Genomic DNA, 27,179 nt, shown 5'->3' with positions numbered 1-27,179 from the left:
TCACTTTCTCTCCCACCACAAATTTCCACGAAATCTTTTTCATGGGTTCTCTAGGGGAATTTTCAGCTTTTTGTTTAAAAAAAAATAAACGAAACAAACCTTTTCAATAGGTTTAGTTTTGATTGAAATTGAGAGTTCCTACAGAAAACACTTGTCACTGAAGAGCTGATTTTGTCAAAGTTTTCAGCCACATTCTGTCATGATAATGAAAATGCCTTCATACCAACCCAGTTACAGAAGATTAAAGACCACCTGACTTGTTCTGTGAGTCATTTGGTGCTAATCTTATTATACAGGCTAACAATAAAATCAGATGTCTGTCCGGAGCCTAAAGGCCTTGCTGACCTTCTGTGGTTAAAGCATGCTTGTTTCTATAGCTAGCAGCACTCATGGGAAAAGGAAGGCCAGAACTGCATCTACTTGCTTTTATCTCCTCTTGCCCAAGAGCTTGTTTGCAAAGGGTTAGGAGGAGGCAGCCAAGAATAAGTCCAGGTAAAAGTCAAGCTCATCTCTAGATCAGAGCAAGACTCTTTAACCACATCACTGCTGTTTAATAGGTGTCATGCCCATTCACTGTTGCCCGCCCTTGGTTATATCACCACCATCTGCACAGCTGTGCAAAGTATCCTCTATCACTCAACACAGGCTGTGAAAGCACCACCAGAAGGATATCTTTATCTCCAGTGACCAAATCTGTCTTTGATGCCAAGATTTCAGTATTTCATGAACTTTTTTTTCATTCTCTTTGCAGTACGAAGAGCTAGTGCCTTGAAATTCCACCTTACATAGCTTAAGTCACACACTGGGCCTGTGTATACTAGGGCAAATCAAGAGACTCAAGGTGGATCTGAGTGCTTCTATCCAACTATCTGAGGTTATATAAGCTGTAAACCCTTTGCTCTGCACCACAGGGGAAAAGGATGTTTTCATGTCTACAGACCTTCATGATCTACCATGCCAAACAGGTCACTGTACATCTTCATCTTGCCCGCTGGCTGCTACAAAGCTGTCCCACTGCAGGTGAACCAACTTGTCAGACTACCTGAGAGCTGGTGTACGAGCATGCTTTTTGCCTAGGACATGGACCACAGGAGCTACCAGACATAAAACATCACCCAAAACTCTCAAGGACAGAAACAGTGCTTGAACCAAAGAAGCCCTCCCCATATCTAAGAGCGTTCACAGACTCTTACATTTCATTTCATATTCAACATGTTAAAATTGACATGTAATAGACACTTTGGATTTCACTGGATGACCAAGAAGGATTCAAGTATACAATCTACTTAAGAAGTCAGACTAAGGAACCTGCTAATACATCTCTGGTCTTGGACTCACTCTGCAGCAATTGGGACACTCATGTCCCAGCCATTCACAGAACTTTGCAGCTAGTTAGCCCTAAGAGGAAGGCGGCCAGATCCCTTTTCTGTTCAGTGCTGGGTGTGCAAGACATGATGGCACTGTAGGGAAAATACAGAGACCTGACTGCGTGCATCGGAACAAGAACAAACTTAGTGTGGTATACTTTCTATCTCACATTTGATACATCACAAGGATATCCACTAACAAGTCAGGCTGTGCTCTGAGACCAGCTCATCTTCTTAATGCAAAAGAAAAACAGTTCACCATCACAGTGACAAAAGCACCAAGCTGTGACCTTGAGGCAGATTCACCAGCGGAGCTCCCAAAATGCCAGCACTCCATTCAACTCACTCTGCTGCACGATCATCGGCAAAGTTTAACGTGAAATCCAAATAGCAAGAAAGGAGCAGACAAGCTTTTGTGCTGCTATCCAGCAGGATGCATTTAAATGCTTTGTTACAACTAAGAGGGCAAGTCATCTATGTTAAAACCTGCCTCATTCAAACATTAACTGTCTCCAGACAGTCATGTACAACTTTGGGTAATAATCAGTCTCCCAAAGAGCTTTTTGAAAAGCTTCTGCCTCTGGAACAGGGAGTACCATGTTTGAATCTTTATAATAAAAGTCAACATTTTAAGCATTTATTATTCCAGATTATTATGCGCAAGTCAGTGTGTCCTCCCTTGTTCCACACATGAAATACAGCAGGGGCCTTTTCCACTTGCCCAGCTCCTCGCAGTGGATTTGCTCCATTGTTAACTTGAGATTGACTTTTGTTTTGACAGTCACCCTTATCCTGGTGGTTCCTCATTCTGTTCCTGTTCTTGCCACTGCTGAAGTCAGGGAAGAGGCAGAACCAGCAAAAGAAGGGAACTAAGATTTCAATGACTAGAGTGATTTAAGGTTTTGTTCACCTACTCAGAAAACTAAATTCCCAGAGAATGAACCCCGCAGAGCAGAGTCCATATCTATGAAGGGGAACAGGGAGGGCAGTGGACGAACACATGAATAAGGCAGAAACAGCATCAGATGACCTGTTACTGTAGGAAGCATCAGAAAGTTGCCACAGCTGACACATGGGAGTTGCTGTAGCAGTTAGCTACTGCTTCTCTGATTGCCTCTGAAAGCAATATCAGTCAGGAGGTGAGATGAACTGAGACAGCCAGGAAGACATAGGCATCAGTCAGGCAACCTCCACCATGCATTGCCAAAAAGCATCCTTCTCGGCAGAAACAAGGGGTTCAACAAGGAGGGCGTTTGGTGCAAAGTCATCTCACCACTCTAGCAGCCAGATCTGAGCAGGCAATTTAGCTTTGCCCATGTTTGGATGGGCATAGTGACAAGCTCTCACCAACATACTGTGCTTCTAGTGGTTCAACATGGCCTGGATGGGGGTCACCAGGTTTTAATAAAGCAAGTACCTCCAAGAATACAGAGAACACATGAAAGGTACACTGTCAGCATTCATCTAACATCTTCAGAGTGGAGAGAAAATGCCACTGTTTTAGACCATTGCCACAAACAAATCTGCTACATTAGGTGCTGATCACTGCAGGACTGGGCCAAGAGGATTCCAGATGAAGGAGACCATGCTAGGAACCAAATAAAGGTCCAAGCTCACTCTGCAACAGTCATGCTAGGTTTTGGGCTGATGGTTGAACCTTTTTCATTTTGCAAGCCCCTAAAAACATTTTCCCATGAGGGTACAGACCCTCCAGAATTTTCTCGTACATAGAAATGTCAGGCAAAGAAAAGCAAGTTCACTTGAGTGACACACAGCATCACAAGCTTTATGCCTCGACCAAGGAGGCCACACCAAATGTCAGAGTTTGAGAAGGAGGCCAAGAGCAGAGCTGTTCCCCCATGCATCAGCTTCAGGGCTGACCCATGCTACTTTCTCATCCTACTCCATGCCTGCCATGGAGTCATGCCAGGTCTACCAATGCCATGTTTGGACAGCTGTATATCCCATGTTATACATTCAGTAAGGCTCCTAACCCAGCCACTAACCTTCACGTTAGGCAACACACGTGTTGTGACTGCAGCAAACTGCTGCAAGTAGGTGAAGACATACGTCCCTCCTCAGTACATGTAGGCATTTAGTATGTAGGCAGCTCCTACATACTAAATTTGGCTTGGCATGATTTTAATAAAAATGAATCTTAACAGCAACCAGCAAGTGTTCCACGGCAGCTGCTGCTATCCACACTAATAACTCAGGAAAACGAACACGATGTGCACACTGCTCCGTGCCTTCATTCCCATGAGGCAAGTGCCATCACCTAAATACTTCTACTATCACCTGCGAGAAAGAGGTGTAGGCATTGAGGCTGCCGTGAACAGTTACTGCAGCACCTGCCCGATTCCCCACCACGCTGGATAATGCTGCAGATACCTGCTGAGCATGGGAGACAGCGTTTCGAAGATTAAACAGGAGCTTTTGAGATCTCATTGGCAAGAGTCATGCTCTGCTGCCTCCCTTCCCCACCAGTCATGGACACAGAATAAAACCTCCCTGCTGGATCCTATCCTGACACAGGTTTCTCTTCCCCCTCCTTAAACAGCTCTGCGACCACAGCCAAGCAAGGACAAGAACTGAAGTGCTCCCACTGAAGGGAACAGAAACCCGAGAAGGGAGGAGGACTTCTTGTACCAGGTGGGCGTTCCCCAGCTCATGCCTCTGATCCCAATCTGCTTCTTCAACTCCTCTCCCCAGCAACCACTGCACTTCAGCATTAGTGCTGTGCAGCCTGCAGAGCTTCAAAAGTATTAAATGCTAGTGCTGCCTGAACAAAGACAAGTTTTAGAAAAAAAAAAAACAAAATAGCACATAACTGAGGCTTAGCTGCATAAAGCCATCTTTAAGACTTAAGATAGAAGAGAACAGGGAACAAAGTCTATTTGTTCCTATTGATTCACTGTTTGTTATCTGCACCTGGCTATAAAGGGTCATGTTCACCCAATATTTAGCTTCCTCTTGTGCAAACCTCAACCACCACTTTACTCACACCTTTTCTCTCCTCCCTCTCCCAGAATATGACAACAGGAAATACTCCTGGCCAGTGCCACAACAGCGAGCTGAGGGACACACATCCCAGGAGGCAGCAAAATCACTGCGTGATACCCTGGGAAGTGCCAAGAAGCACATCCATGCGCCTGGCTGCAGCTCCCAACAAAAGGAGCCTTTGTCCCTGTGGCTTTCAGCACGGCCGCACCAGGATCGACAGGGATCGATTCCAGCAGTGCTAGGAAACAAGATGGGGCAGGAAAGAATAGGCTGGGCTGCTCCTACCTTCTGTGCACCTCTGACTTTGACATGCAGCCCCCCTCAGTACAAGAGACCTGTGCTCTTAAGAAGGATACCATCCTAAAAACCTTCAGGCACTGGCCAGAGGATGTGGAAGCCATCGTCTGTGGACAGGTTATATATACAAAACATTCAAAAGTACTGCCACCTAATCACTTCCAGGTGAGAGATCTGATGGTCGCAGTTTCCAAGGTGAAAGCTCTACTCTAATTCATCTCCTGCAAGAAACAGGACCTTCCTTTGAAGTACATTCTCCAGCATAGATGGACAGAGCATCTCCTCCACCTTCATTTCGAGAACGGAACTATCCTGCTTGGGGGATGAAAAGAAAATTTGCCCTGGACTGGAGAATTCCCCAAAGCACAGAGGAGTCTTTGGAGACACCAGTTTCATGAATAAAAGCTTTCCCAACAAGGACACTGACAAGTCTCACTTCCCACTCTCTTTCCTGCCTCTACATCACTGTCTCCCCTTGTGCTAACCCAAGCATTTGAGCAGCCATGTGCTAAAAAGGATTGAGAAACAAACCTCAATTAAAAATAGCAATACAGATCCATGTTAAAAGTAACCAATGGTTTCTGATGTCCCAGCCTGGCTCACAAGGGGTGGAACTGATTTTCTCAGCAGCAGTGCCTACTTACGTCCTCTTACAAAGTGTTGGGCCATTGTTTTCACAAAGTCACACTGACTGTGAGGGTGCATCTTTGGCTAAAGGACTAGACTCAGTGGCTGGGCAGTTTGAACAGAATGTGTCCTATTTCTATCCACGAAGTCAGTCCCTGGAAAACACTTACTGAAAACTTTGGCTTCACTCACCAAGAGTTATTTCCAAACCTCAGTTTTCTGCACACTTTCTGTATTACTTCAAGATTTCACTGAGATTCAAGTGTCATAATAAAAAAAGTGGGAATCTCCTGTTCTAAGCCACATACAGTATGACCCAAAATTATGGAGATAAATCTGTAATGGCAAAACTCTAAAGCACTTCTGCATGCCCAGCTTCCATTTAACTGCTCCACAGAAACAACATCCAACTATGAAGCAGACAAAATTCCTTGGATTTTCTACCAGAAGGCAACAAATGCTCCCAGGAAAATGTGAAAACTTATGGGAAGGCAAAACTCAGAAACCAGAGGTTTCACAGGCATCATGAACTCAGTGTCCTATCTACCATATGCCTTTCATTTAGGTATAGTGAGTACCAAGAGTAACAGGCATGACTGAGCAGGAATTGCACTTATGAGTATCCTGGGTCCCTAATTCCATACAACCACTCCAGAGCACAGAGACTACTGTATATTGCCCAAACCTCTAATTAAACTTTTGGATGAGAGAAGAGCCAATGCACCTTGATATGTTATTTCCTCAGCAACAACCACAGCCCTATCATTAAATGCAGGTTAGGATCAAAGAGTCAGCTTCATTTGGAGTCTGGTCTGATTGCACAGCTGCCACAGGCAAAGGTTAAAGATGATGGGAAGAGAAAGAAAAATTACAGCAAGAAGGAAGTAGAACAACAACTAAACAGATATTACTGTGGAACAACATGGATCCTGAGAAAGAAGTGTTAGCTTGGAAGAGGAAGGGTTGCCTGTGTTTTGGCTTGTCTAGAATTAGAGGACAGAAAATCCAGAGACTGAGTTGTTGGATGCGACAGCTTAAGTTTTTCCAAGAGCAGGACAATACAGTCAAAGCAGGGGCACTTTTTCCTACAACAAAAAGGAGCTGGGAGCACAGCAACATGACCAGGCTCCTAGGGCTTCCCCTGGATCTCACTGAGGAAAGCCCTTCTTGGTAGCTGTCAAGGGCATCCAGACCTTTAAGCAATTGGCTTCCTGCCAAGTACAGTGATGGCTGGAGATTACTGTGGGGATTGAAAGGAAGATGTGATTGGAAGGAGCAAATTTAATGATGTGCAGCTGATGCTATCAAGAAGTTAGGTGCTTTGCTAAGCAGATGAAAGGAGAGAAATGTATGCAGAATCATAGCTGATCACCAATATCTCATGAAGCATAAGTATCCACCTGCAGCTATTTTTCCACATGCACCTGCCAGTGTACGTGAAATGCGAGGACATCCTCCTCTGAAACAAGCAGAACTTTCTTCTGTATCAAAAGAAACAAGTGCATCACACAAAAGCACTGGTACTGCCCCAGTGCACTGCCAGCACAAAACAAAACACTTTCTTTCCCATCTCAGACTCCAGAGCAGGGACATAAGCCAAAGATGCTTGCTGAAAGCAGGCAGTCCGTCTCTGCTGATCTTCACCACCACAGACAACACAAGCCTAACAAATTTCTGCTACAGAGAACAGGGCAGTCTTATCCGCATTATAACAGCGCTGTCAGGAGTGGAGCAGGCAACGTGCGATGGCTCGTTGCGCGTATGCACGTATCCAAAGACTTTTTTCACCCCAACACAGAATCACTTCCTCGTTATCATTTGCAGATGTCAGAATGAGACCTCTAGCAAACAAGTAACTTGCCCATGGCTATACAAGGAGTCTGCACAGTGGTAAGAAGCAACCCTAAATTACATGTAGGTCAATACTAAACATTAGCCTCTATTACAGAAGGAATGGAGAAACTATCACAGTTCCCTTCAGAACCAGGAAAAGCTGCACTGAAAAACTGCCTTTGTCACAGATGCTCTGTTTGGTTTTGTATAAATCATGATGCCTTTCCATATCATTACCTTTCCTTTCTGTCCTAGTGGGACTAGTATTCTCACATAGGCCCTGAGAAGGCAGGATAAAAATCAAGTGTATGATTTCACAACACCTGAACATTGTTCCTCACCATTGCTGAGACTATTATGCTATCAGTACACACTTGCAAGATAAGATTTCTGACAAGCCCAGCTATTGCTGGAGGAGACAAAGATGTTAATTGGGTTCCTGGCTCTCTTTCAGCCTTCCAGGTTTCAAGAACTGGGTGATGGTGAAGGCAGGATGAAAAACTGTTTACTTTTGCAACATCAAGTCAGCTTTGCACAGGCTGAATCTCAGGCACACAGGGTCTTTTCCTTGCAAAAAGCAAAGACACCAACTGTGTAGTGAAAGCCAGTCTAAAGGGTTCAAAATAACATTCCCAACAAAGTCAGACTTACTGCTTGAGAGAGACAGGATTGAAGTATACAGGATACATAGATATTAGTCCCAAGATATACCAACACAGGTAAATACACAACAGTTTCTCGAAGCCTCTCTTTTTTGCCACCCATTGTGTTGTTTAGCTAGAACTAGTTCTGAAGCCCAAAGAAATGAGTTGCATCAGTCCAGCATGCCTCACCGACAAAGCAAAGGACAGGGGAACTGAACATCACCTCCTGCTCCTCTTGTCACCCCTACAATACTCTCCCAGAGCAGCCACAGCTGACTTCAGCAGAGGATATCTCGATTTGCACCTTTTTTTTTTCTTTACACAAATGGCAAAATCAATCCAAGCCATCCCTGACTGACAGCTAGAAGAAACACTAGAGAGAATGACAGCAACAAACAGAAAGCAGATCAAAGGATTTTAGTAATGAAGCAGTACAGCCAGACAGCAAAGGCAGCAGAAAGCATTAAACATGAATTTTCGTCTCTCAGCCTGTCACTGTGAAAACACATTCTGTTTTCATACATCTTCCTCAAGTTTCCAGCCACTTGTTACCATTCCTGTTTATCCTGGCTACAGCTTCAGGACAAAACACTAAAAATCTATCCAGGCTGGCACCTGTGCACGGGGTTAACAGAAGCACTACCATTACCACTGGGGACGATACTCTATGATTAAAAATATCTTTAGAACGTTACTACAGTCAGAAAATTAAGGAAGGTGGCAGCAGGAGGAAGAAATGAAAGAAGAATTTGTTCTCTTGCCACACACTCCCTTTCCCATTTTTTAATCATCATCATCCAAAGACTCATTACAGGTGAGCACTTAAGAATGGCCCAAGAGCCTACACATCTTTCAGCCCCCAGGTTTCCCCTTCCCTTATCTTCCCCAGCTGCTTCTCCACAGAAAAGGTCTTATCTTGGAGGGGGTGGAAGAAACAGGAAGGGCTTAGATAAATACTCACAGCCCAGCTCTGATAAGCAACCCTACAATAACAAACCAGAGGAATTGAACAATACACTTTGCCTGAACAAAGTTCCCCCCAGTCCAACTTTTTTTTTTTTAACAGAAGGGGACATTAGTCGAGTCTTTGATTTTACAATGTTCGAGGCAGTCGAGGTTTACATTAAGAAGACATGTCTTAGTGCCACAGATCCACTAACAGCTCAAGGGGGAACAGAGAAGGAAGCTCTGAAGGCAGCAGGGTCTGTGCATGACAAGTTCACCTCCAAAAATAAGTACTTGTTTCATCTAATGAGGAAAAAAAAAAATGCTTTGCTTTCTGTTCTCCACTCCATGAGACAAGGAATTAGTCATCCCTTGAAGAGGACACCTGGTTCCTCAGCATCAGGAGGCTGAAAACGCAAGAATAGCTAATTCTTTTCTTGCCCCTTCAACCCTGACCCCTACTCATTCTAGCTAAAAATATCCATCAATGCTTTTGATACACTTCCACATGACTGGCTTCGGTCCTGTGCCATCCCCAAGCTTGAAGTATGTGCTGCAGGGTGCCTCCCCCAACTCAGCGCCAGCTGTCCCTTTGCCTCCCACTGCCCATCACCAGAGGTTGGCAGGCAGGTACTGCAGGCTCTCAAGGAGGACTTTATGTCCAAGGTCTGCCATTCCACTGTCCCATCCTGGTTTTCATTCACAGCTCCATTCATAATGGTGAACTTTCACTCACCCAGGAAATCAACTTGCGTTACTGTTACTTCACTGGACCAGGGGAACACATATCTGCGTCTCCAGGGCTTTGAGGACAGACACGCTTAGCATTGCACATGGAGCCCCCTGCCAGGGTCAGCAGTGGTGTTAAGAGCCTGTTCAAGGGTAGGACCCAGTCCCTGCAAACACGTGTTCCAGAAAGACAAGGCAGACCATCACTCTCTAGGGATTTCTTTGGCAATCCCTTTCTTTCCTGTCCTTCTAGAGTAGCACTTTTTCCAGTAAGAACTGGCACTAGTTTCACTTCCCCTGCAGAAAGTCTCATTTCCTCCTCTGGAAGCCCCACTCCAGCCCTTGCTCTCCGCCATTCTTCATTATCCCTAGCGCAGTTGGATCCCGTTCCCGCTCAGCTCTCTAAAACACACTTGTTCCTTCTACACGATCAGATCTTCTCCTGTGACTAGGAAACCATTTCCATTTCCTTCCTCATCAGCTTGTACAATTCCCACCACACTGCTGTTTTCAGCCACTAGACATCAAAAGGTTTCTGATGGCCAGGTCATTCCTTCATTCCCTTCTGCCACACGGCCTCCTCTGTCCACCACATAGATGGGCAACTCCTCACTAACCTTGCCCACTCATGGCCGGTACAGAGATCAGCCTGCTGTGCAACGTATGCTCTAACTGCCTTCCATTTGTGATCCCAGCATCCCACTGGGTAGGACTCTGCTCCTCTTACACCGTGGGAGAGGGCTGGAGCTAGAAAACATGGAGGTTTTAGAGCAATTCCAATTTAGCTGCCAATATCTGGAGGGACAGAGGGATCTTTTATTTTTTCCACATTTTATTCCAGAAGACTTTACTGAATACCTCAAACACCACCACAACTCACTAGTGACAATTTTAATGACCCAACTTCCCACGCAAGCACCTTCATATCTGCCTCCTCAAGCTCTTCAAGGCAGGACAGTTCCCCCAGACCTGTTTCTTTGGTTTACTTTTTCACAAGCAGACAGCACTGTTCTGCATAACAAGTCTGACAACTCAAATTCACCTCCTGAGCACCTCTCTCTTCCTCCAATTATCCATCAACTCCCATTAATCTGCCCTCCTGGATAATCAGAATAATGCTCTTTAAGCATACAACTATGACAGGGCAAAGCCACTCCCTGGCTGCAAGCTGCGTTAGAGGGCACAGTGACCCTGCAGGTAATGTAATTGGGAATATTATGCTCCAGAGCCTCCAAATACTCCACTTATGGAGTCAGCTCCCCAGAGCAGGACATGAGCACTGCAGAAAGGGCACTTTTGCTGAAAGAGTTTCCTGGCATACCGAGGGATCCCTGGCTGGATAGCAACTTACTGCAGTCCTGAATCAAGTGTTCCCTCCCCCAACCACCCTGGGCATCTTCTTACCTAATTTAAGAGTGACTTAGGATGAATAATTTATCCCTGTGTGGAAGGAAACCATCTTGAGAAGTGCTAGCAGCATCATTTTGCCCTCCTTGCCTGGTAAGTCGTTCAGGTCATTGGCATCCATACTGTACTGCAGTTGTCAAAGTCGATACATTGGGATACTGAAGGAGAAGCCACTCAGCCTCTTTACCATCACAACAGACTGCTTTTCTGAACGTTAACCACTGGTTAAAGGTGGTAGCACTCACCTTTGAGCAGGAACTGAAAAAGAGGCTTTGGCACCCATTGCAGGAGAAAACAAACTGGTGCAACACAAACCAGCAGAAAAGGAAAGCTGCTGTTAGCACCCATCAAATGCCATGAAATTAAATCAAGGTGGCAAGGAACTGCAACATCATTTTGCTTTCTCTTTTGTCCCAGAAAGAAAATTAGTTAGACTTCATTAATCTGTGCAGCCATAGCCTCACTCCTCACTCCCCTTTACATGCAGCAAGTCACAGTCAGCTTACCATGTGCATGAATGGACTGGGAGGGGGGATCTTTTTCATTCATGCCTGCCAGCCCGAGCTCTGAGATTTACTGTGAATTCAGCCAGGAGTCTGGCAATCAAGGGTAAAGACAAAGTTTCTTCATTTGACAGTACCAACTGATTTTTGCTGCCACTTACATTAAAAACAAAACAAAATGAAATGGGGGTGATGGGGGAGCCTTACCTGTTAAGACAGGCCACTAAGGCTGTGGTTATTTAAATACAGACAAAAATCCCTCAGGTGACTTTCAGAAATGACCAAGATGTAGCACAACTGGCCCAACACCACAGCAACAAAAGCTGTAGAAACAGGTGAAATATTAGTTGTTTGATCTAAACTGAAATCTGAGTGGAAGCAAAGATCTAACTTAAAAATCCGTATTTGTTGTTGCAAGAGAAAATTAATACACATTCTATATTTTTAATATCAGCCTTCAGAAGGACTGCTTTCCACAAGAAAACAGGCATACTGGCAGTTTAAGAAAATACACAGTACATCTCCAGGATGCAAGAGCTATTTTCCTCAAGGCAATTCTACAGCTTGTTTACAAAAACACACAAATAAATCCTCAGTTCTCCGGATGTTTTGCAAGCATTATCTCTCACCACCTTTCCACATGGCAAATCAGATAAGCAGAACGGCTCTCTTATGTATGTAACCACACCACAGGCTCAAACCAACCATCTCCTCTCCCACAGAGGGGACGCAGAAGAGGGACAAGTCTTGAGCTGGTCAGGGCCCCCGATGCACATACAGCACAGACCCAAATCCTGATGTTCCAGGGTTTTTTTATATGAAGATTTTATCCTCTTGACTGTTTTCAACATTTCAGGTTGTTTCTCCCTCTCTCTCCACCCACTGTTTTTGCAGTTTAGCTTCTAGCATTATTCAAGTCTAAATTAAGTCATGATACAGCAGGAGTGGTGCTGTGACAGACAGTATAGAAAATAAATTTCTCTTCTCACTGACATGACATCCTAGCTTGGTCTCTTCAGTCATATAGTGCTGTACTCACACACTTGCATGCAGTTCAGTGTCTGTCTACCCCTAGGCCATCCAAGAACCTTCAAAACCAGGTTCCTTTTAAAGGCTCCTGCTACACTAGCTGATTTCGTCTTGTTCTGTTACTCCTCTCTCTCGCCCCTTTCTTTAGGTAATTTTGCATTATGCCTGCCCTGTACGATGGGTACAACCCATGTGCTAAGCTTGTACCCTAGCATAAATTCAAAGGTTGGTTCTTAGCTATAACCAACAGTATGCAAGAAACTGAAATAAGAATTATTTCTTGTTTTTTCCTTCCTCAGATATATCTGTGTTCCTACCCCCTCACCCACCCCCAAACAGCTGACTGATAGATACAACATCTTCCCTCCAGGTCTAACTCACTGTGTTATTAAGCGGACTTTTTTTACCCCTTCTATAAATGTATGAGCTTGCCTTGCTTTATGGAAGTTTATTGGGAAAACATACTGCTTTTTAGTTATATTTTATTTTGCTTGACAGATTTCAGCTGTTAAAAAGAAAGCATAGATTTCTCCCTCTCCTACCTCTTCTTCTTCACCCCCCTATTTATCTTTAATAAGAACATGCAAATGCCCTTTTCACCACCCAAGCTCCTCAGAATAAAAACAAACCTGGCAACTGTCATTTAGACTTCACTTTCAATTTTTTCCTCATCTATTTTATATCCTTCCATTGAGAGTTTCAGAGAGTCAGAATATAAAGGAAAGAGTATGTAAAATTAAGAAGTCGGGTGCTAGCTACTGGTCTACTCGAGCTGAGCTGGGAAAGAGGCCACGGCCCCAGCTCAGGCACCACCCTGCTGCCCTGTGGCCCTGCTGGTTCAGCCATACTTGCATTGGGTCAAACTTGGGCTTACTTCCACTTTACAGAATCACAGAATGACAGACTGGCTGGGGTTGGAAGGGACCTCTAGAGATCATCTAGTCCAACCCGCTGCCAAAGCAGGTTCCCCTAGAGCACACTGCACAGGGTCGTGTCCAGGCGGGTCTTGAATATCTCCAGAGAAGGAGACTCCACACCCTCCCTGGGCAGCCTGTTCCAGTGCTCTGTCACCCTCAAGGTAAAGAAGTTTTTCCTCATATTCAGATGGAACTTCCCATGTTTCAGTTTGTGTCCCTTGCCTCTTGTCCTGTCACTGGGCACCACGGAGAAGCGTCTGGCCCCATCCTCTTGACACCCACCCTTAAGGTATTTGTAAGTGTTGATAAGATCCCCCCTCAGTCTTCTTTTCTCCAGACTAAACAGACCCAGCTCCCTCAGCCTCTCCTCGTAAGGGAGATGCTCCAGTCCTCTAATGGTCCTCATAAGGGTAGGTAATTACCCTTACCTCAGGGCAGTTCCTCTCTTGAGCACCTCAGATTGCTAGTCTTTCCCCTGTCCCCATGCTTGTTGCTGCCCCTCTAGTCCCCCCCATCCAGAACTTACTATCAAATGCACCTATTTGTGAGGACAGGCTTGAAAGAAAAACAGGTAAAGCAGCACAGTCTTAGAGTCGAGGCAGAAGCGTGCAGAAAGGAGGAGAAAAGCAGCAGCTGGAGATGACACATCTCAGTGGTAGATGTGGTTTAAGAGTGATGCAAAACTGCTGCCCCAGTGTGAGTAACTGGGTGAGTTCAAACTGTTGGTTTGACAAAGACAAGGTTTTATCTAGAGGCGAGCGGATGGAGACTCAAAGTGCTACAGCAGCAGTTGTGCAGGGCAGCAGGATAACCATTAGGAAGTGGTAACTTCTTCCTCCAGACCGAACTCAGAGCTGGAAGCAGGCACCTACCTCAAGAAGTGTAGGGGGTTAAGAATCTTAAGAGCTTAAGCCAGAGTTTTCAGACGTTGAATGCTTCAACCTTGACACCTTCATACCAGAGGTGCTGAAAACTCACAGCTTCACCAGAAGACACACAGGCTCTATTAGGGTTATGTAGACCATTCAGCCTTGGTTTGTCAAGTCTGGGGTGCACAGGCTGCACATCTCTACCACTGTACCACATAACTGCACAAGAGACAGACCACTGCACACACAGCTGTTAGGCGTGCTTGTGCAACCAAGCCATCTTGGCCATATGCGGTTGTATGCTTAATTCATAACTTTCTGAGCAATTTTTTTTCCACTTGGTTTGCTCTTATTCAAAGCAGGCAGGTAAAAACACTGAATTCCCCAGAGTTCCTGCTTTTCAGCAAACCAGAGACTGGGGAGAATATGTATCTATCAATACTCTGAAAGTAAAGCAGCAGGAAATGTCAGTCTCCAAGAAAGAAGGTAAATTTCCACCCCACGTTTTGTCTGCCCTGGCCTTAAGCCGGTACCAAATCAGAGACCAAAAAAAGTGGGCACAACTGTGGAGCTGGATAGCAGCTGCATCATCTCTCTGTAGTTAATAAGGCCAAATGGCATCACTTAATTCAGCTGGCATCAATGTGACATTCCAGGCAACAGGGCTTCAGCGACATCAATGTCTATTACTTGGGCAGGCATTTAACACAGCTTCATTAAACCCTATATATAGCCAACAGTAACACTAGTAAGAGGAACAGATAGCATAAATAGTACTGTTTGCACAAATCCCCCTTCTCAAGTCCTCTGCCACCTCCTCCTCTGCAACACTCATTTTAAATGCTGATACATTTGCAAGAAGTATTTTTATTTTTATGCAGGCCCTAATGCAAAATGAAGCAACCAAATCTGGACAAAACATAAAAGGCATTTGGGGCCATGCCTGAGCTGGAGAAAGAGATAAAGGAGCAGGTGTGTGCTAGGAGGGAGAGCAGCAGAGGAGCTGAACGATGCGAGAGAGGGACTCCAGAAGGGACAGGCTAGATGTAGAGCTCTCAAGAGGCTAGGAAAGCTCCTGAATGGGATCACGACCACCTTGCTGAACAAGGATAGCAGTTTCTCAAATGGAGGACAGATTTGGAACACATAACCTGCATGGTGGGCCGAAGGGAAAAGACACGGACATTTGGATCAATTGTTGGGACACCCTGAGCCAGAGGGCGATAGCTGCAAGGGATCAGACATGGGGGAAAGATTTAGGAATGGTGCCCTCCACAGCCAGGTTGGGTTACAGAGTGTGGCTTGTACCATCGAAGTGGGAACATATGGAGCAAAACAGATGATCAGCTCTTGTTGATTCTTCCCAAGCAGCTTTTAAACAGCTCTTTTTCCTCTCCACCCAAGAGGACTGCTTCTACTTCAGAAGAGCTGAAGGATGAGTGACAGCAAATTTGAGAACCGGGCTTGATGGGCCAAGTTCTCCTGCTGTGAATGGGTGTAAACCCACCGGCTTCTTTGCCAGAGTATTGCGGAGGATCTGGGCCACATTGTCTTTGGAAAGAAAAAGCACCACAGTGTGCTCCCCAAAGAGCCTCCTCAAAAATTAAGGCCTCAACTGGAGAGTTGGGACTGACAGCTTAGAAGACATTCCTGCTAAAACCACCCTAGCTCTAAGTTGATCACCTTCATCCAGCACGGCAACACAGCTCTTTTCACCTACTATACCCACAGCCTCATCATAAGGGCATCCCGCCCCAATTACACACGCTTTCTCCTTGAATTATCTATGTTCACCAAGAGTCAGGAAATAAGGAGAGCATAACCCACCAGCTTGGTAAAAAGTTCTAGTCTAGAAACTGACTCTGATACCCATTCACAGACAAGTCCCAGACAGAATCACACAGAATCACAGACCATGTGCAACTGGATGTAGCATACCACTACAGGGCTCTACGACCGACTGACCATGCCACCCTTCTGACTTTCGCTGACCCTCCCACCACCACACCACAGTCAGTCTCTGAACCCTTCCCTCCCAGCCCTGTACACACATCTGCTCTTCTTCAAAGAAAGCCAATCTCTTTTTCCCATTTCTTCAGCTTATGTATTTTCCTAAAAATTTTGCTGTTCAAAAATAACCTTGCACCATTGCCTACAAAACCCTCCTTAGTAAACCTCTGCAAAAATATCTGAAAACCCTTTGAAGTCTTCTGGAATACAGAATTTTACTGAAACAAACCAGGAGTACCTATATGAACTGAGACTGTCCAACATTTACATTGGAATTGTTTCAGGATACCTTATGTTACGTTGTGTTACGTTATAACACAATCACACTGCAGATACTAACAAATAATCCTACTGTCTGTACACATGATGAGGGAAACATTATCAGAGTGGCTACATTCTTTCAATGGCTCAAGTTTATTAACACACAGCTAGGCTTGGCTTTTTGCAATGGCTGTTCAGTCTGAACAGTCAGAAAAGAGAAAAATCTCTAGTATTCTCCTATTGTAGAAGTTGGTTCAATACACGGAAGAATAGTGTTTCTCTCCTCTGCTGAAGGACCTATACCTTAAGGAGCGTTTCAACGCAGAACCCAAGTATATTTCTCCATCTGAATGAATAAACTCTTCCCGAGCACCATTTCCCTCGTAGAACTTGCCATCCCCCTGAGCAGAATTTTTCCAAAATATATTTTCAAAGTAACCCCTTGAAACATGTTGTCCCGTGCCACAGTAACTCAATCCCTTTTTTGGTCTCTTGTGTCAGAATCAACATTTGGACCAGAGGGGTCATGTACCACCCACAGATGGAAGGAGGAAGTAAGTATCTCCCCGAGACACCGCTCGACTGCCTGAAAATTCAATGAGCTGAAATTAATGAGCTGAACATCCAAATTCCAGGAAAGGAATTCCCTGCACTTTTAAAATATACTATTTTTTCCCCTGAAGTTTTTGCTCTTTTTTTCCCCACAATGGCTGAGGAAGCGGGAATGGAAATAAGGTTGGTCCTTTCACACTCACACTCCTGGAGCTGATAGGATCAAAAGACTTACTATAACTTACAGGAATGGGTAACATTACCTACAAGACTACTAGAGAGCTACAGGAACAACATTTCTGTTAAGGAACAAGATGTAGAGATCAACATTTTCTTCAAATCTCAGTCTTTATACCTTATTCTGTATGTGTTCAGGTCTGATGCTAGTACCATTCCAAATAAATCCAATGGGATATAATTGCTTATTCACTCTGCAAATACCTTCAAACCCAGCTCTGAGTTTGAAGGTGAGTCATCCATTATTGTTTCTGGCCTGACAAAATGTGCAACCAAGCCAAGCAGCATGAAGATAAAAAAAAATAAAAAAGCATAAACACTTCTAGCTGTGTTTTCAAACACTGTAGTTATGGTACAATTGAAGTTCCCTTTCCATCCCCGCTGGCAAACAAGCACTGCAGTTCTGCCTAACACAGTTTCGAAGCACAGTGTTAGCAATTGCCCAGTGAAAAATGTTTGTACTTCAGCTATGTCAACTTCTAATCTCCCTCCTGAAAAGGTGCCTTTGAAAAGAACTGAGAAACTAGTGTGGCTCTTAGAGGAAATTTAACAAAAAGTTCTAAACCAACTTAAAATATACAAACCAAAAATGATCAATGAAGAATAACTAAAAAATAAATCATTTCAGAAGAGGTTACCAGCTTTCTGAATCTGCATGTCAAATTCTTGGAGAGAGGCCAGTACTTCAGACTTTGATATCTGTGTATCATCAAGAGATTAAATGCAGGCTGTGGTTTTCACAGAGGGATTAGTTGTTGTTAAGTACTGCTTTCCTCCTTATTGGTAAAATTTGCACTCTCCATCCTGCCTGGCAGCCTATATTAAGAACAAACTGCCACCTAGACTTCTCCTTTCTTCTAAAGAAAGGGACAAAAAGAAAAGTGACACTGTCTGGCTTTTGTGACTCTCCTAACTGCACCCCTCTGAAAATGCTGACTTTCAAAAACTTTAACCTGCCAGCCACAGGTCTGAGCAAAGTTTACTCCAGCACAGTCTAAAGAGTAGGAAAATCTATGTTATACATGCATACTTGCAGAGGTGTGAGCAAACACAGTACCTACTTCTCATTTCATAAAGCTGCTTCATAGTGATTCTGTGAGACTTCTGTCTAGGTCTGTGTAATGTCCCAAGCTCCAGCTTCCAAGTCTTCCTCAAAACATAACTAGAATCCAAACCTTTCCTGAACACAAGCGCCCAACATAATGAAGGAGAAACTTAGAAAAAAGGGTAAAAAGAAGGGAAAAACTAATTAAACAACTGTAATACCCATTCAGGTTGGACAGTTTCTGTTCTCATTTACCAGAGCTGTTCCTTCAGAGCACAGAACTACAAATCTAAAGAGAGGTACTTTCTGAGTAGCAGCTAAGAAACAAAACTATGCAAGCAAGTTGGCATAACAAAAATGTAACCTAAACCAAAAAAAGATTCATTAATCCTACTTTCTGCTAATAACTATATTTCCATTTTTTTCTCTAGGAATGAGGGACAGGACCTATCCTGCAGTACTTGCCAGCTTTGTGAAGATCAAGCAGCTTCAGAGGCTAGCAAAGCCAGGAGATGTTCCAAGGGAAACCTGAACTGCCTGAGGTCCATCAGTCACTTACATGCACCTGCTGAAAAAACACCTGCCAAGATTTATTCCTCCTTTGCACTGCTGCCAGCAGTTCAGGCGATTCTGCAGAGGTTCCTCGCTCCTGTTCTGAAAGTATTAAATAGTCAACTAATAGCATATTTAAAATTGATTTTAACTAGCAAGACAATGTAAATTACCTTCTTCTCTCTTCCAACCCCTTCCCCGTGAGAGATGCCCCCTTTTAGCTCAGCAGTATGAATGGCAGAATGGTACAGGTTTGCTGGCACTCATGCATTCAACATTGCAGGTGTTGGAGAAAAGCAAACGTACAATCCCTCAAGGGAAGGCTAAAACACAGGCTGACGTCAAAATGGACCTTGATGCTCTATTCCACCTGCCAGCAGCTCTCCAAGGAAGCTTTATCCATATTTTAATATTAGTTCCTATCTCACTGCTCTAGGCTGGAGAATGCACAGTCTCCTGGTCAATATTAATACAACCTTATCCCACAGCAGAAGCAGCTGGTCTGCACACCCTGGCTTTGCCAGCTCACTGACGGAGCTGAGCTGAGCTGTGGCCAGTTGAAGAAGACAGGGCTACAAGTCTGTTCTGCTTGAGCAAATCAAGTCTATCTTCATGATAATGTCAAGTTGCCAGTACAGCACTTCTGGGAAGAAACTCTGATCCCTGCACGTACAGGTAGACAGCCAGGACTGTAAGATGATCCTTGTGAAGCTGCAGAACTCACACAGCGAGCAGCTCAGGTGTCTGGTCACCATCACAACAGCAGGAAAAAAACAGCCACTGTAATACGTGTCAACCTAAGCTACCCTCTTGTCACTCCAAAATTTCTAAAACCAGAGCTTTATGACACATTTGGTCCCAAGCAACAGGGTCCTGTGTCTCTGTTCAAAGAGTCAGGAACAAAGGAAAACTTGCATTATTCACAAAGACCCCAGTCTGGCTAGATGCTGAACACCTCAGGTTGCACACAGCTTTCCTGAATGGCTTGGCTAGCCATGTCATTTGCTAGTCATGTGCCAAGAGCACCTGTGATGTTGCAAAAAAACATTTGTGCCCGGAAACACAAAACCTTGCTTAACGATGCACAATGGAGGGAGAGGACAGACACGTTTGATGGCACTCCCCTGATAGATGAGCACTGTAACACTAACTCCTATACTGCCTAGAACCTCACCAGAAGTCTTCACTGAAAAGAGATCTTCCAGATACTACTTTACGGACCTGATCTCCCAAGAACTGCACTGAAGAGGACTGGCTGTAAAACACAAACTTACAAGGAAGATAAAGTGACCAGGAACAGGTCTGGGCCTTTTCCAACCAAAAAATTCATCTGCTTGTGAGATTCTGCCTCTTAAAAGAAATCTGTTGCCAACACCCAGACAGAGGGGCACCTTCACCAGGGCACTGTAAGCGCCTTGCCAATCAAACTATTCCATGGGAAAGGAATCATGTGGAGCCTGGTTTCCTATTTCACCTTCTCCCTGCCCCATGTCGATTATCTTATACCCAGTAATACAGTCTGAGCTCATATTGGAATCATCTGTAAGTCAGGGGTATTAATTCGCATCTCCCTTCTCTATCCAGTGCCTGTTTTCCAGCAACCTTTACGCACAAAGTACTTTTGAGACTCAACCTGTCACCTAAGCCCTGCCATCTTGAGAAAGCAATCTAATAGATACAAAGTAAGAAGCCCTTTCCTTGCCTTTTGGGAAGTTCTCCAGGGAAAAAACCAAGTAAGTTTCATGCCAGATCAGCAAGAGAACAACTCTTGCAGCTCTTCCAGCTTTTTGTACTTCACTGGCACAACAAGTCAAACTGCATAGGGTAGGATGGTTTGGTGGCAAAGTCAAGCAAAACCCATAGGAGCTTTGAAGAGGCACAAGAATCCCAAAGGAAAATCAATAAAGAACTTCCTTCCTCCCAAGTTGGTAGATGTGATACTTCCTTCACAATAAGAGAGCTTTCTGCATCTACCATTTTTTATATAAAGCCTCCCTCCCCATCTGCAGAGGTTCCACAGATCAGGCAGCCTCTGACAGCTAATTCCTGAAGACAGCTGTATTTAAACTTGGTTTAAGGTTCTTGGGTGCTGCTCATTGGTATAGACTCCCACCTGCTTCAACAGGGCTGAGATTTCATTCTAGGTGTTTTCACCTGCCATGCTCCACCTATTGGAACATGTCTTATCAGGGCAAACTCAAAATGCAAGCCAACCCTTCTGCAAACCCTGTTCCACCCAAATCACAACCTGCTCATGTTCAGCAAGGGATTACAAGGGGAAAGAAACATAGCCTAAGGTTCTGGGAAAGGAAAAGATCCTTTCTGGACACAGCCTGTGCTGCTACAATTGTTACATGAGACAAATTAATTGCAAAAAGCATTGGGACATCAGGCCACAGTGCCCTGCCAAAAGCAGCCCTCCCCCTTCTTTTCTCGGGCCAGTGTCCTTGGTTATTTCTCCTTGCTGGGCTGCAAATTCTTTAGCAAAGCTTCTGGTTTACTGGCATAAATATCTTTTTTTGCGCTGTAGCAGGCAGGGAATAAGCATCAGCAAGCCTGGCTACCAACAACTACGGTCATACTAGCCCTGTGAGACCAGGAATACAGCCCAGTCTCCTTGGACTGTGCAGCCAGAGGAGAGCAGAACTTTGCTCTGACGGAAGGTTTAATCAGGGAAACTTTGCAAACTTTTTTTACTTAGTGAGTAAACATCGGTGGGATAAACAAAGTTAAGCCAAGAACAGAAAGCAGAAGTGACATCTCATGACAACATGGCAAGTCAGTGGCAGAGTCTACGACCTAAATTATACCCTCTAATGCAAAGGAGTTTGGATGTCCAAACTAAACTTTGACAGGTCCTGAAACAAAGGCTTCCCTTTTGGTTAGGGACAGAGAGAAAGACAAGGGGGTGCCTTGGTTTGTTGGTACATCAGAGTAAAAACATGAAAAAATATGACAGCCTATTCATGTCACAGAACACAGACTCCTCATTTTGCCCAGCTTTGTAAGGAAAAGAGAGCAAGACACCACCTCTCCGATAGGATAGGAACTTCCCACACTCAGTCAAAGTCTAGAAAGGGAAAAATAAGTTCATCCCTTTCTACTCTCCACACAAAAACAAACTCACGAGGAAAAACCTCTCCTTCCAATGTCAATTTTACAATTCATCTCCTTAGACATGTCTATTAATCTGTATGCAACTTCAATCCTCAGTCAGTGTCCGCACAGCCAATACCCCCTTTCCACTCTGAATCTCTGCCTAACCTGCTGGAGGAAAGCAAAGAGCTTGATCCTGTGACAAGGACCCTCACTGCCAGCCAAGCAACAAAACCCCAATTCACAGAATCACAGAATCACAGAATGTTAGGGATTGGAAGGGACCTCAAAAGATCATCTAGTCCAATCCCCCTGCCGGGGCAGGATTGCCTAGACCATATCACACAGGAACGCGTCCAGGCGGGTTTTGAATGTCTCCAGAGAAGGAGACTCCACAACCTCTCTGGGCAGCCTGTTCCAGTGTTCAGTCACCCTCACCGTAAAGAAGTTTTTCCTCAAATTTAAGTGGAACCTCCTGTGTTCCAGCTTACACCCATTGCCCCTTGTCCTGTCAAGGGATGTCACTGAGAAGAGCCTGGCTCCATCCTCTTGACACTTGCCCTTTACATATTTATAAACATTAATGAGGTCACCCCTCAGTCTCCTCTTCTCCAAGCTAAACAGACCCAGCTCCCTCAGCCTCTCCTCATAAGGGAGATGTTCCACTCCCTTAATCATTTTCGTGGCTCTGCGCTGGACTCTCTCTAGCAGTTCCCTGTCCTTCTTGAACTGAGGGGCCCAGAACTGGACACAATACTCATTCGCTTCCCGTACTCAATCCCCTCCTGGAACCTCACAGAGGAGCTACCCTCGCACTAGGATTGCATCAAGTCACCGAGACACTGTTTTAATTTGTTCAAAGAAGAAACATTTGTGGATGTGCAGACTGACACATCCAGAAAAACCACACTCTGAGCAAAACAAGAACTGTGGAAATTGGAGAGTTTTTTTAAAATTGATCACACATCAGAAACATAAATTTTAACCGGGATGATGGATTACACACACAAAGAAAAAACTTCAAATCCTTACTGGCAAAGTTTGAAAGAACTTGCAAGCACTAAGCTCTCTCCAAGACACCATGGCACTGGAGGCATTACAATTTTACTCCATTTTAAGCAGTTCAGAATTATGAAAGGCTCAGAGCAAATCCGAAAATCTGAAAATGCCTCAATCCGAAAATCCTTCAGGCTAATTACAGGATGAACCAAGCGCAACTTCCAGCCTAAATCTAATTGTTAGTTGGAAAGGATGATATAGGAGTTAGCAATGGTTTCATGGGTCCTTTCTGTTAGGTGGGTTCTTCTGGACAGAGGCATCAACTTATTTGATACGTTTAACTGGACAATGGGCAAATTATTGCCAAGTATTGTACTTGAGGCTACCTTTGTATAGAGAGAGAGGTTAAAAGGGTACACAGCCCATTTGCAAACATCATCGTCAACCATTCTGCCCCATACTTCCTGCAGAACTGAGAAAGTGTCTTCCAAAAATAGCCAATAGCTTTGCTGAAAGGCTCAAAACAAACAGTACTTCTGAAGGAATATCTTACATACTTTACATAATAGCCATCTCAGAAGGAAAAAAAGGATGTGTACAGTGTTTCAGTGCGCATTCTGCATTGAACAAAAAGACATCATTCTTTGCTTAACACAAGGCTTAAATTCACCATGAAGGAACTTGCTGAAGTCAAAGCCTCAGCGGCTCATGTTGGGAGATACCACTCTGAATGGAAGAATTTTTATCCTAGGTTCAAATCGAAAGAAGATATGAAAAGGAACACTGTCAGATTGTTTAAGCCTCATATTATACCAGCCTCAAAAAGGAAAATTCAACCCCACTCAGCATCCCTTCACCAAAATCTAATACATTTTTAAGTTCTTGGTCTGTTGTGCACCCATATCTACCGCTGCACACTTCTGCTTACCTTTTTTTTATATATTTTTAAACACCTGGCCCTTATCTCCAGCCACATGGTTTACCCTTCCTGCTAAACATAGTATCACGTATCATAGCTTAAAACAAAATATCACACGACTAACACCAGTATAGTGCCATAACCACTGGTGCCTTCCTCTTCACTTCTAATTCAGCTGTATCTTTCCTCACTAGCCGAAAGTTCACTTTGACATGCTTGCCTCAGTGAAAGTCTGTCCCTTAGAGACGAGGGTAAAACACCTAGCACTCCACAAAAGAGGAATTGTTAGAGATGAAGCTGTAACAGTATGAAGCAGCCAGTCAGACAACGAAGCAAGCAATGTCATTTTTTTCTTTTTTGAGAGCCCAGAGAGCAAAGTTGTTTCATTTGCGTTAGGTTAACAACAGCCAAAGGGCCCAGAATTTGTGTTAACTTATTAAACAAGTTTGTTTGTTTTGGGTTTTGTTTTCCTTTTATCCTTAGAGGGAAAAAGAGCTGTGCTTTTTCCTGTGTAAAGAGACAAACTGATTTCAGATCACACAAATTACCTGCAATACACAGCTAAACTCTCGATTATTATTGTTGTTGTTGTTCCCACATCCCCAGTCACCACCAGGGAATAAGCTAGGAAGTGAACTGGATCGCCAGTTGAGAGGAATTTGTGGAAAACTCTCTCCCCAGGCAAAGAACCTGCGTGTGTTCAGATAAGAAGCCGGGGAAGGGCCTGGCAGGCCACACTTGGCTCCAAGCTGCACCACTAAACGCAATAACTTCATCAGCAGGCCAAGGAGCTCAGCCTTTACCACCTATCTTAATATTAACTAAAAATGTGGTTGCCATCTGGTGGCTAACACAGAATGAATTTAGGATCTATGATGAGTTCAGGGTAGACCAGCTACCAGGAGACAGATTCCCTGTCCTGTTCCCTCCCGGAACCACAGTAAGGGGAAAAACCACAGATGCGGCCACGCTCCCTCGTGTACAAAGTGAAGCCAGGACCTTGCTGCTGCAGCCAGTTCCAAACTGGATGTGCTATTCACTTGGGGTTTTTTCCAAGCAGTCAGGCAAGTTCAAAGCACGCTCCTAGTCTCAGTAAATTTGCTTAAACCTGTGGAAGCAGCATCTGCAAAATTAGGCCCAACAGGTTTGGGTTGCCATTCTGACCCAGCAGCATTTTGTAACAGTGTCAGCAACCAGTACAAGGCTCAGGCCAGCACTGTATCCAATCCCAAACCTTCTAGATTAAATCTAGTTGCTAAAGATAACTCCCAGGAAACAAGAGCAGCAGTGGGCAGATCCTTTCACCCTCCCTCCCTCCCTCGAAGATGCACCAGTCCTTATTCAGTCAATGTCATCTCACAGCGAATCACTAAAAACCAAGATGAGCGTGCCGGAGATAAAAGCAGCTGATCAACGTCCTTGCGTAAAACATCCGATAATCCCTACAGAGAGCAGACATCTGGCATCAGATGCAGCATGCCAGAGAGATGAACATGAAAAGTATCCATTGCATATTCCTGGCACCTTTCGCTGGCACAGGGGTGGGTGGAAAGCAGTGAGAGGGCTCCCGGGATTCAAAAAACACCCCTCCCTCACCAGACATCGGCACTATCTTCAAAGACAGTATGGTTTTTGCCTTACCACCATTCCAAAATCTGGAGCTCGAGGTCAGTAAAGAAAGTCGCGAATGTCATGCCATGCTCTTAGAAGATAAGGACCCAAGTGCCCATCTCCTTTTTCCTCACTGTCTTTGAGGTTACGTATTTAGCGCTATCGCAAAATACAGTACTGCTCTTGAAATTGCCGCATAAAGCACAACCTAAATACCATGGAAAGCTGTTTCCTGCTGAAACATGAAACATCCACATATTAAAACAAACGCGCGGCGCTCTGTCCTCCCTCCCCTCTCCCAGCTCAATCCGATGCCATGTTTCTGCTCATCCCGAGCGGGCGGACGGACAGTAAATCCTTACAGGTCACAACGACGAAATTTTGCCTTCTCAGGGTGCAAAGGGGCCCTAAATCGCAAGGAGAAAAGGCAACTGCCAGACCCTCCCGGGGTGGGGGGGCACGGGTGCCGCTACACCCGCTGCGAGATGCATCTCTGCTTTAGGGAGAGGGTGTCATCCCCGGTACCCGCATCGCCCTCCGCATCCCGGGGAGGCGGCAGCCGCGCACCCACCCCCTCCCCTACCTTTTCCTGCGCCCGGGTCAGCTTCTTCTGGACGTTGCTAGCGATTTTCCCGGCGGTAACCCCCTTGCTTCCTAGCTCGGCCATCTTGCCTCCTCTTTTTAACGGGCGGCTGCGAACGACGGGCCGGCAGGAAGGGGGGGAAAACCCCGGCGGGCGAGCGATGGCCCCGGCAGCAGCCGCCACCGCCTCCCGCCCGGCCGCCCACCGCCTTTTAAAGGGACAGAGCGCTCCGCACCGCCTTAAAGGGGCATCCCGGCTGCGAGGGGGAAGAAGAACTGGGGGTAGGGTGTTTGCCGGATTTGCCTCACCCTGCCCGGAGGAGACAGGCAGGGTGGGAAAAGCTTGCAAGCATCTCAAGGATGGAGGTGGGATGAAGGGAGACATGTACATTCTTGGGGGGAGAGGGTATCTGTAAGTGAATCAAACCCCTCCTTTTAAAAAGCGAGCTGAAATTTCAGAAGATTTCATCCTTTAATGTACCAGCCTATGATGGAACCCAGGTAAAGGCCTTCACCTCAGCACTGTCTCTTTGAAAACTGGAATAATCAATAGACCAGCTTGTTTCACAGGAACATGAGGATGGCTGATTAGTTACTGTTTGTACAGAACTGTGAACGTGCTGTGGTAGCAGCTTTTTACATGGTTTTGGATTTGCCCGAGAATTTGGATTCAGCGTGGCTGCACGTGGTGGCTGCTTCAGTTAGGGAGTAATGGTGGCAGTGGAGTGAGATGCTTTGTGTGTCTCCACCGCAGAAGACATTGCAGTAACAGGGCATTTACCAGAAGAAAACCAACCATGGCTGCACAGAGTACTTTATATGCCTAACTTCCCCGTAATTCCTGCTACCTGAGTCGTGCTTTGCTAGATCGACTGTGCAAATACCTTTTGTGAAACTCTGTTCCTTTACAAGACAGGACAAAGTTCTGCTTCCTGGAATACAGGAAGCCACCTCAGCATTGTTATTCACATCCTAATACTCGACTGCCAAAGCTTCAGTCAGTTCCACACACTGGGGCTGTCAGGTGGTGGGAAGCTTCCTTCCTAACCTGCTTCTGCACTTCTAACTAGTCCTACTGCTTCTTTGTGGGAGCTTACATCTGCTCTGTGCACACACAGTAACCCAGTACAGTATCGACCAAACCA

General features: G+C 45.0%; 1 protein-coding gene across 9 annotated transcripts in view; it reads right to left on the bottom strand.

Moving 5' to 3' along the window:
* The window catches only part of BIN1 (bridging integrator 1), a 103,088-nt gene extending 76,862 nt beyond the window's left edge, over nucleotides 1–26,226 (bottom strand). For 3 of the 9 annotated variants that reach the window (XM_068407452.1, XM_068407451.1, XM_068407455.1), the window contains exon 1: nucleotides 26,036–26,224. In XM_068407452.1, the coding sequence (XP_068263553.1) occupies nucleotides 26,036–26,119 (84 nt within the window). In that variant the 5' untranslated portion in view covers nucleotides 26,120–26,224. Of the gene's footprint in view, nucleotides 1–26,035 lie in introns of all 9 variants that reach the window. The other 6 variants (XM_068407456.1, XM_068407454.1, XM_068407458.1 and 3 more) reach the window with 3 other exon arrangements.
* Nucleotides 26,227–27,179: the final 953 nt, after the last annotated feature.

This window comes from Nyctibius grandis, chromosome 9 (genome assembly GCF_013368605.1).
Source record: "Nyctibius grandis isolate bNycGra1 chromosome 9, bNycGra1.pri, whole genome shotgun sequence".
In the NCBI taxonomy this organism is placed as follows: domain Eukaryota; kingdom Metazoa; phylum Chordata; class Aves; order Nyctibiiformes; family Nyctibiidae; genus Nyctibius; species Nyctibius grandis.
The sequence above is the reverse complement of the archived record's forward strand: the minus strand, read 5'-3'. Positions and strand labels throughout refer to the sequence as shown.